The following is an 11,391-nucleotide window of genomic DNA, read 5'->3' as shown; positions in this document are numbered from 1 at the left end:
GCGTCGCATCGCGACGCGTTGTGAGCTTGTAGATCGGCTATTTTCAAATATTTAGTACTTTTACTTTTGGTACTTTAAGTACATTTTGATACCAATACTTTTGTACTTTTACTCAAGTAAATGTTTAATTCTGAACTTTTACTTGTAACTGAGTATTTTTATATTGCAGTATTGGTACTTTTACTTAAGTAAAGAATTTGAGTACTTTTTCCACCACTGAGTTACAGAACGTACTCTGACTACAGGTACAACAGGTATTGTATAACCAGGTGTGGCATGCATTCCCAACGTGCATCTTCCCCGATTTACATCATTTCTGACTTGCGTGGTCTCTGAGTAGGCCGGTGCCCGAGTAGTAACTACGAAGCCTGACTGCTTTGGCTGTTCTTTTCAGTCATATATAGTAACGGGGAGCTATTTGTATTATGCAAGATAACATAAGGAAAGAATGAGTGTCCTAGTGACACATATGAAAGGGTGTTGCTGTTGTCAGTGGTGGAAAAAGTACTTGCATGTTTTACTTAAGTAAAAGTATCAATATTTCAATGTAGAAATACTCTGTTACAAGTAGAAGGCCTGTGTTCAAAATGTTACTTGAGTAAAAGTACAAAAGTATTGGCATCAAAATATACTTTAAGTACCAAAAGTAAAATACTGACATGTTTGAAAATAGCAGATCTACAAGCTCACAACGCGTTGCATCGCGACGCTTTGTGAGCTTGTAGATCGGCTATTTTCAAATAGCCTATTTAATAAAATAAGGCTAAAGTGGTTAATGTATGTTTCTAGTAACTAGTAACTAAAGTTGTCAAATAATTGTAGTGGAGTAAAAGTGCTATATTTGCCTCTGAGATGTAGTGGAGTAGAAGTAAAAGTACTGAAAACTGGAAATACTCAAGTAAAGTAAAAAATATGTCAAAATTGTACTTAAGTACAGTACTTGAGTAAATGTACAGTACTTAGTTAGTTTACACCATTATTATTATTATTTTATTATTATCTCCCAACAAGGCGGACTCACCAAGGGACCTGCACTACTAGTCCTGTCACAATTATTACATAATAATCGTCAAATCGCAATTATTTGAGATAATCGCAATTATATCGTTCATACATTTTCAAACATTTTCCAAAATGTGCAGAAATAGCAGATCTACAAGCTTACCACATGTGACGTGTTGTAAGCGTGTACTGTAGATCAGCTATCTCTGCAAACAAAAAATATATATATTTTTTAAAGTATGAAATTATCAAATATGTCTGTAATTTCTTTGTATATTTAAGTTATTTGTCATATCGGCCCTGTGCCAATTTGGGATTATGAAGCAAATGAAAAAACTAACAGAAATTAAAACTGTATTATGTTATTTGTGTGACAATTAATCGTCAACTTTTATTGTGACAGTCCTACTACACACGTGTCGTGCAGAGTGGAACAGCCTGCTATGGCTTGAAGATGCAAATCGTTTTTATGTTTCCTATATTAAAACTAGAAAGTGTGCTCCTCGGAGCACAGGTCTCCGACAGTACTGTTCCTGATTAATCCTGTCTTACCTATTTATATTACATATTGTCACGTGTCACTTGACCAATGTTAGCTTGGCTGATGGAAGCTCACTTCCAAAAATATAAATGATTTTTTGAAGTGACACACCTATTTATTCGTTTCTATTTCGTCATGCGTCTCGCTAGCCAATCAAAGCACACCCTTTCAACATATTGTCACGTGTCACGTGAGGCTTGACCAATGTTAGCTTGGCGGACACACGGAAGGACGGAGACGAAAACATACTCTCCACCTCTGGCGGAGACAATTATCCATAAACAGATCTCCATATATGGGCATAAAAGGGACATGGACTGATAGATACAGAGATCTCCATATATAGGCATATCAATCAGATCGGCGGTGTGAGGGCCACGTAGTACCATACTACAGTGTCACACAAAAGTAGCAAAAATAGCCGATCTACAAGCTCACAACGTGTCACACCGCACTTACTTGCTCTTGCTTGTTAATAATGGCACACACAGCTTTACATTTACAGAATCTTTTGAGGTTTTTCTTCTCTGAAGGCTTGTCTTGTCTTCATTCCTTGATAATGGACAGAAGTTGAACTTGACAGTATGGTTGAAACCTGAGACGCAGCCAGTGTTAAAATGTGACGTAAATGTGACGCTTATTCTATGGAGGCAAAACTTTACCACTGTTCATTTATTACATTTTTCATCCATTTTTATTTGATTCAAAACATCAGACAGGTCCACTGTTTGGCCATACAGATTAGGCTACATATCTGTACTGATGTATTACTGACTTATTAGATACCAACAAGAGAAAACTCATATGCATAGCTGTAGTCTCCATCACAACGTAAGTTTAACCAGAATGCATAGTGTCACACCTTCGATAATAGGCCTCATTTTAATCCAAACCACTCCATAAACAACCAAAAAAACATCTGATTTGATGTTAATTCTTATGAAGAACACAAAACTGTATTTCAACATTGACTTAGATTTGTTTTTATCCCTGTTTAAACTGATACTTTCATTTGTCTACAACACTTCTGTCTCTTACACACTTTATATGCAAATCAATTCAGATTTATTATACTTGCTTAGACGCTTCACAATGATGCAATACATTTACCATTCCATCTTCATGACCTTTTTGCAATTTTCAACTTTCCTTACTGCAACTTTGCATCTCAACTCTCCGCGATCAAGCATAATCTTTGATACTCATCTTTTAAAATGAGGCAATAAACAGGTATTTTCTTGGCCAGATGCCTCTAAACGAATAGAAATCATAAATATGAATAAATCATTGTATGCAACCAGATGAGGAGTGAAACGTTGGCCCTGTTGCTGTTAATATCTTGCCAAGAAGATGTAAAAAGAAGTAAGTAGATTCAAGAGCGTAATCTTCTCCACCAATAAAGTTTCTACACAATACTTCATCAAATAAACTCCATCAGGCTCTGTGACATCTCTGACAGGCAGATCATGTTTTGTTGATCAGGGCCAACTTGAAGAATCTTGAAGGCGTCCGCGGGCCACCCACCTGACCACTCAACACGGCATCCGAATGTGGGCAGATGGGTGGGCCGGCGGGCCTTGTGCAGTTTCAGAGCATTTTTTTTTTTCATTTTGATGATCAATAGGCTCTATGCACAGCAGCCATATTGGGAATGAATTGGGGCCCCTTCCTTACTTCCTTCACAGGTGTCACCAATAATACTAATTAAGGCGCTGTTCCATTTAGTGTGGTATAGTGGTTGTCTTATTTTCAAGGAGTGTTTCTAGTGAGCCAACATGCACAATATCAGCACCCTGACCATAATGGAACAGAGCCTTCATTAGTATCATCGGTAACACCTGTGAAGGAAGTAAGAAGCGGCCCAATTTCTTTCCAATATGGCTGCTGTGCACAGAGCCTATTGGCTTGTATCAATGGAATCAACGTAGTATATGTTCTCATTTCTTGGTATCACTATGAAACCACGTTTATCAATGTTTTAAAGACAAAATACCATGTAATCTTTAAAGGTTATTATTTTATATTAATATTATATTACCATTAAAATCTTAGTGTTTGGCAGTTATTCGGGGGCCCACTTGCAGTATCCTCACGGCTCACAGGTTGAGAATGGCTGCAGCAGACAGGCTGTAGTTGAAGGCCAGTGACCAGAGAGGACTAGTAGGGACCTCCATGTTGTGCTATCATCTTCACATAGTGCATAACATTCCCTGGAAGATAAATAGACTGTGAATGACAGTGAAGTTGCTGTCTTTTTTGTCTCTCTCATGCACGCACGCACGCACGCACGCACGCACGCACACACACACACACAGAGAGAGAGAGAGAGAGAGAGAGAGAGAGAGAGAGAGAGAGAGAGAGAGAGAGAGAGAGAGAGAGAGAGAGAGAGAGAGAGAGAGAGAGAGAGAGAGAGAGAGAGAGAGAGAGAGAGAGAGAGAGAGAGAGAGAGAGAGAGAGAGAGAGAGAGAGAGAGAGAGAGAGAGAGAGAGTACTGTAGGTTGATGGGTGGATGGATGGATGGATGGATGGATGCTTTATTATTTTTAAACTATACGTTTTGTTATGCTGATGTTAGCCAGCAGCCAAATGTTAGTTACTTGTCTCTTGTTTCTTTCTTTCGTTCGTTTTTACCAGAAATTATTTTTGCGCAACGATCATTGTAGGATCACAAGAATATTGCCTTGGAACCATATTCCAAGGCAATATTTTCAGAATACAGCTCAAAGAAACGGCTAATATGTTTCATAAAGGCAGAGGTCTTTACCACCGCACCATATCTGCATAACAAAATATAATCATTTATTTGAAAAGCTATTCTCCAAATGATATTGTAAGTCACTACAGATTCAAGTACACAATGTTCCTCAATTAGATTAACTTTTTTTTTCTTTCAAAAATGATGCTTTGTATGGTCCTATGTTATTGTTGACATATGAACTTTCCAGCAGTATTTGTAAAAGATGCATCATTATCAGCCCTTATGAGGGGATTATTAAGGGTAGGCCATTTGATATCTTGTCTTATCTACTCTTGGAGTATCAGTGATTGCTATGAATGAAGCTATTTTGTATTTCCAGGAACAGTTGCTTTATCTGACCATGTGGGGGAGCTAGACGATTGGAAAAACAAGACCTTCTCATCAAATGTAAACTTTATTCAAATCACTGTAAAATATCCTATAACTCTAAAGTTGTTTCAAATTACTCTGATTGCTATATCTGAATAAGCTAAATAGACAGACAGACAAACATTTTATTTATTATTTTTGTATATATATTTTTCAATATACGTAGTGATTCCTGTCCTGTCATGGCGTGACAACATTCTTGAGCTCAATTAATAATAATTAAATATTTAATTTAAACACTTTAAGTGTAACCCTATATATTTACCATTTGACCAGCAACCACCGCATTGAAAAAAATGAAAACGATGGCCATGGAAACAAGTGACAAATTATATGAAAGCATGCAATATGATACAATTCAGGTTTGTGTTGTATAGCTGAGAAAAACTTTGATTTGATTGTTGTTCGTATTTATCTACACAGTAAAATCCTCAGTTTAACTCAGAGAGCGTACAATGTAACCAAATTGACCCATTATATTTGTAAACTCTGAGATACAAACGGATAAATTAACAGTAGGCCTGCCCTATGTAAATCAAACCTTTGGTTGTCTGACAGCTCCAGGTCGGTCAGTGTAGATATAAATGGAAAGATGGGTAAAATGATGGAGGTTTCCTATTACATAGGTACTGTGCCTGATTTTGAACAAAATATTACTGCAAGATCACGCAAAACATCCATGAAAAATGAATATATAACAGACAATGCTGTACTTGGTTTGGAGATAAATGTTTATTTGACTATTTAGATTCCACAACGTGTCTTCAATAAAATCATAACAATTACTTCCACACATAAGGAATAGACTTTGGAAACCTCCATAAGAAATGGTGACATATAACACTGCATGGACGATATATGAGGAAATACCAAAATAACAGTGGTGGACACTCAACTCCGGTACTCCAGTCAAATTTGTATTTTGTACTTGAGTTAAAGTACTGGAGTACTTGCTTTTAAAATACTTAAGTACTCAAAAGTGAATGCTTTAAAAAGATACTATTCATTCAAAAGTACCAAATACAAAGTACATTTTCTTTTTAATATCAACTCATTGCTGTATTGAAATGTGGATTTTTTTTTTTAGGAATTTCAAAAATAGTGACAATTGCAGATTTACAAGCTCCACAACGCATCACATCACAATGCATTCTGAGCTTGTAGATCTGCTATTTTCACTACAATTGAAATAGTGCTTAAGTGGTTAATTCATAATGCACTTTGTCCCTTCCTGGTAATACAGGAAAGTACAATATTTGTCTTTCAAATGTAGTGGAGTGAAAGTCATAAGTATCCAAAAATGCAAATAGTGAAGTTAAATACAAATACTCAAACAATGTTCTCAAGTACAGTACTCAAGTAAATGTACTTCGTTAGTGTCCACCACTGATGATGAAATACCAAAATAAATATCTACAGCAAGCCCCAGTGGTCCACCCAGATGGAGTTAAATACAGTCATTCATTAAGCAGTGCTTCAGCAGTGTCACATCAAAACATGCAGAGATGCTTTATGAATCAGAAGTGAACATGAACAATAACCTGAAAAGTAACCACACGGCCTGCCTTTTATATTGAATATAAAATCTCTCTCTGAAACATACATAATTACAAATGGAGTTGTTGAATGGCGAACAAACATGCCACAATTGTCCCACTGTTACTGTATGTATATATATATATATATATATATATATATATATATATATATATATATATATATATACAGTGGGCACACTGCCATGAAGGCAGAGATGGAATTCCAGTTATGGCTAGTCTGTATGTCTCCTGTATCTTTCTTAGTGGCAACATAGATTAAGTAGATGCAGTATTTATTATTGAGTCATGGCTGCAAATTGAGCTCTCAGCTCTTTCCACCCAGCATGGAGGAAGTGCTACACACAGCCGTCGATTTCCGCAGTTCAATTTTCATCGACTGGCTCTCAGCTCGTGACTCTACCCTTGTTAGTGTGGCGACACTCAGCATGGCCTTGCCAACTGTTTTCATACCTTTGGACATAGGGATTCGTGAGCCTGCCGTCCGAGTTGACTGCACATCCGAGACGGGCTGGAAAGAACACAAATAACGTGAGACAAGAATTGCCAAGAAGACATTTGCATCGTAGTTATCTGCTTAAGCCCTGTTTTAAACAAAAAATGTGTGAATTTTCTTTTCAAAAATAGATTTTCAATCTCACAATGGGTCACGACCCATTGTGAGTTTGTAGATCGGCTATTTTCGAAAGATTTTCAATTTGTTTTTGAAAATGTTCACCTATAATAACAGGTCCAAAATAGGAAGGCTTGGTTAAAAGCCAGGTTGAAAGAGGTTAAGTAGCATACTGTGTGTGTCAAAAATATCAAGGCAATTGTCGTGATTCTGTCAAGTGAGAATTTCATGTAAATGAAAGACAAGCTCCATTTATACCAATTCATATGGGTTTGACAATGGTTGGTAATTGAATATTAATGGACACATGATACAGGTTTATTGAATTAAGGGAATTACAAGCTGTGCTGCCCTGCAGTCATTTCTAGTGCACTCCTGTTCAGTTAAAATGAGGGGATGTGTGAGTTGGTGCCAGGGGAAATGTGTGCATCAACTTAACCTGACCCTATGAGAGGCCTGTGTTCAGTTGATAATGCAAGTCAAGTCACTCCATTTGTTAGTACGGTTTATATGCAAGAGACATGACTGTGCTATACCTGGAGAGAGTGCTATCTAGGGAGCACACACCACTTGATATCATTTTGTAACATTTCAGAAGCAACTGCAATGTAAAAGATTAGACAATGTTTCAGATATTTTTGTTTTGGGAGAGAAAAAAGCCTCAAATCACTGCTGACTGATTATGAGGACACGTCAAGCATAACACACATTTGCTGTTTGTTTTGTCCAGCACATTCGTTAACAACAACATAGCGTAGTAGGCCTGCTGCTATACATAGGTTGTGTTTAAAAATGTGTCTTAAAGGCCCCATGAAATGAAACCGTTTAAGTTTGTTCATCACCCATGTCCTGCGCTGAATTTCACCTAAAGTATACCAGTATTTGTCCCAACAATGACAAATACGTGGTTTTGCAGGTAGTTCTAATGGTATTTTAGAGTTTGTCTTCTATAAATTCTGCCAGTTGGCCAACTGCACAGGACATAATGTATAACAGGTATCTATGGTTTGCAGGAACATACAATGACAATGACAACGTTTTTTCTCTGGCCACCAGGGCACTGAGTACTATAATCTTTGTCAATTGACTATCACAAAATAATAAATGTAATAATAAGTGTAATAATAATAAGGGTAATAATAATAATAGTAATAATAAATCATCTCCGTTTGAAGTTACATGCGGTTACATGCGGTTTCTGTATGGTCAAGTTTTGGTTTAAGCAAAGATTAGGTTAATAAACATCTTTTAGGGTTCTTGTTTTGGTTGCTTGACAAGATTGCCCAGGCACCGCCTCTGAGTGAAACACCTAGTTTTTAGGGAGTCCTGTTGGCTACGATAAACACCAATCAATATCCAATCCAGTACCTCCTTAGCTTCCCGTTTTTACAGGATACACTTATATATGTGGAGTCTCTCTAGCCATTTCATGGGGCCTTTAACAAACTAGGCAAGCATACATGTATGGAAAAATGACTTTTCAGGGTAGAAAAGCAATTGACATTGAACGATCTGTAGATGTCTTACCACTGACTGCGTTGATCTGGAAGGTGCTGAGGTGATGGGTGTGATTGTGATGCTACTCGTCACTTTGCTAGGAGTCACCTTCCCCTGCAATGTGGTGGTGTTTGGTTGCCGCGGGGAGCGGAGTACAGTGCCCATTGTCTCCTTGCTCTCTGAGCTCGAACCAAGTGGCCTGAGCGTCATGACGGGACTGTTGCAGCTCTCTGAGGGCCTCTTGAACTGTGGGCCTAGTAGGTGTATGTGGATCTTATTGTCCTCTGTAGTGATGATGTTAGTGTTGGAGTTGTACTTCTTGATGGACGCAGGGACCTTTTCCTTGTCTGGCGTCACCTTGAATACGGCACGGCCTGTGGTTGCTTCCTGGAGCTCGGGCGAGGAGGCGGCAACTAACTCAGCTACAGGGGTGGTGCTGACTGTAATGATGGACACCGGTGACAGGGCACTGTTACAACTTGATCCCCTGTTGCCTTGCTCTGGAGACTTTGTCCTGGAGATGGTGGTAATGGTGACTGGAGATTTCACTCTGTCAGGGCCCGTCTCACCGGCTTTGGCCTTTGAGAACACCGTGGTGGGTTTGGGGACAATGGTGATCCTAGGTTTCTGCAGGCCCAGCGTAGGGATGATGGTCGTGCTGGAGAAGAAGTCTTCTGCTCGAGGGCTGGTGATCTCCAAAGTGGCTGTGCTGTTCTCAGGACTGGGGGTTACTCGTATATGCAGCGGCTGTCCTGGCTTTTGTGACATGGTCAGCTCAGCTGGTTGGCGGAAAGAGGAGTCCCCGTTGAGTTGAGGGTCTGGCCTCAATGGACCCGTCTGCGAGATGGTGATCGCTTCCTTCTTTCTCATCCACGGGATGCTGGATTTTCTCTCTCCAGGTTCTGATGCTGCTGGAGGGTAGCGCTCCAGAACTGTTGGTTTCTTGAGGCCCCTTTGTCTTAGGTTGCTCATAATGTGGTTCTCCTCCAAGACTGACTGTCTGATAAATATTGCCGGTGTTTCGTCCTCGTGGGGCTCACTGGCTGCAGCATCAGTCTGCACTCCAGTGGAAGTGACAGGGACGTCGATCATTCTGCGGCCATTCATGCTGGGCCTCAGCGCACGGCTGTAGCGCTTAGTAGCCTCCAGCTCTTTGGTGAGGTTGGCCACTTCCTGGGTTATGCTATTTTTCTCTTCCTCTTCCTCAACGAACCTCTGTTTGAGGACCAAGTAGTCTACCTGCAGCTGGGAGAGCTGGTCCTCCTTGTTCATTAGTTCATGGATCTTCTCTTTCAGGGCTTGGACATCAGTCTGCAGCTCTCTCGTTTTGGTCTCCTCGATTTTGCAGCGTATTCGCAGCTCTGCCTCAGAGTTCACCACCTCACCCTTTTCTATGGCTTTGTTTCTGGCGATCTGGCACTTCATGTCCTCCAGCATCTGAGAGAGCTTGTTTGCTTTGTCCTGCTCTGTCCTGAATTTCTTCTCCAGGAGATCGTACTCGTCCTCTGTCTTCATCAGATCCCCTTCTACCACCTCAAGCTGTTTGAGACGCTTTTTCAGTCTCTCGATTTCCAGTGTGAGCTCTTTTATCTTGTTGTTGTCATCATCTCTGTTACTGTCCACATTGGCCCGTCTTTTCAAGAATTCCCTCTCCACCTCCTCCAGTCCATCCATTCTCCTTTTCATCGTACTTACTTTGGTGGTCAACTCCCCACACTTTTCCTCCTCACTTGCAAGTTTAGTTTTGAGTTCATCTTTCTCATTAGTAAGGGTCGTGAGTTTGACCTCCATTTCTGATTTGAGCTTAAGGAGTTTTTTGCTCTCCTCAATAAGCTTCTCTGTGACCTCCATGACTTTGCCCTGCTCAGCCTTGAACATCTTATTCAGATCGTCACTTTTTTGTTCCTCCTGTTTGAGTCTCTCAGCCATGTTTTTTCTTTCATCCACCAGCATTACTGTAAATGATTTCAGCTTCATAAGGTCGTCTTTCAGGACCAGTTCCGCCTTTTCAAACCTGGAATCTGAGCACTCCAGTTCTTTCATGCGGCTCTTCACGGTCTCCAGCTCTCCAGCCAGGTCTTTTACTACACGCTTCTCCTTTTCTAGGTTCACGTGAAGCTGGGAACACTCTGTTTTGCTCCTGTTGAAAGCTACCTCCAGTTTCTCCAGTTCAACCATTCTCTTCTGTAGCTTGTCTACCTCTAGCCTCAACTCCTTGCTGTGATTATCTTCATCTTGCAGCCTCTTTCTCAATTCCTTGCACTGTGCCTCAGCCTTAGTTATCTCCTCATCCTTGCCTTCCATCTCCAGCACTCGCTTCCTCAGGTTCTCCAGCTCAGCCGTGAGAGTGGTGTTCCCGCATTCGCCCTTGCTCATCTTCTCCCTCAGTTCTTGGAGGTCCTGCTCAGACTTCTGCAACGTCCCGTTGCTCTCCTCCAGCTCCTCGATTTTGTTTGCCAGACCGGCCAGCTTCAGCCTGAGCTGCCTGCTCTGGGATTCCCGGTCGGCTAGTTTGACGGCCATGTCCCCTTGCTCCTGGGTGAACTTGGCTGCCCTCAGCTCCAGCTCCGCCTCAAGCTTCAGGACCTTCTGGCTGTCCTCCTTTGCCACACTGCTGATTGTCGCCAGCCGCTGCTCCTTCTCCTGGAGTTTCTGTGTGAGATCTTGGATCTTCTGACTCTGCTGGTCAATCTGATCCGTGTGCAGCTGCCGTTCGTCCACCAGCATCAGGGCAAAGGACTTGAGTTTGACCAGCTCTGCTCTCACCTTTTCCAACCGCCGGCTGTGCTCTTTGTCCTTACGAGCCTGGTAGGCCTTCTCCTGTTCCAACAGCCGTTTTAGTCTGAGAAGACACAAAGGGAAAGGACATGTGAACTAATGAGTATGATATAATCATGTACTCATATTTTCACTCTTTTGTGTATTCCTAATTTATCAGAAATTGAGGCATACAGTTATTTATCCTAAGAAATTGAAGGGTGCATATTTCACAGGTAGATTGGCATTCCAGGTAGAATGGAAGTGGAGCGCTTGTTTTTAGGCTCGGTGCGGGGCT

General features: G+C 40.7%; 1 protein-coding gene across 5 annotated transcripts in view; it reads right to left on the bottom strand.

Annotated features, from left to right (window-relative positions):
- Positions 1–2,120: 2,120 nt before the first annotated feature.
- The window catches only part of filip1b (filamin A interacting protein 1b), a 50,376-nt gene continuing 41,105 nt past the window's right edge, over positions 2,121–11,391 (bottom strand). Inside the window, exons 5-8 of one of the 5 annotated variants that reach the window (XM_084081799.1) lie at positions 8,367–11,178; positions 7,376–7,440; positions 6,680–6,737; positions 2,121–3,769 (exon numbers count right to left, since the gene is read on the bottom strand). In XM_084081799.1, coding sequence (XP_083937925.1) covers positions 3,701–3,769; positions 6,680–6,737; positions 7,376–7,440; positions 8,367–11,178 — 3,004 coding nt within the window. In that variant the 3' untranslated portion in view covers positions 2,121–3,700. Of the gene's footprint in view, positions 3,770–5,383; positions 6,738–7,375; positions 7,441–8,366; positions 11,179–11,391 lie in introns of those variants that run through there. The other 4 variants (XM_084081800.1, XM_084081798.1, XM_084081801.1 and 1 more) reach the window with 4 other exon arrangements.

Source organism: Gymnoscopelus microlampas (genome assembly GCF_963454915.1).
Source record: "Gymnoscopelus microlampas genome assembly, chromosome: 16".
Classification (NCBI taxonomy): Eukaryota; Metazoa; Chordata; class Actinopteri; order Myctophiformes; family Myctophidae; genus Gymnoscopelus; species Gymnoscopelus microlampas.
Note: the sequence above shows the minus strand (reverse complement) of the source record. Positions and strands in the feature narration are given on the sequence as shown.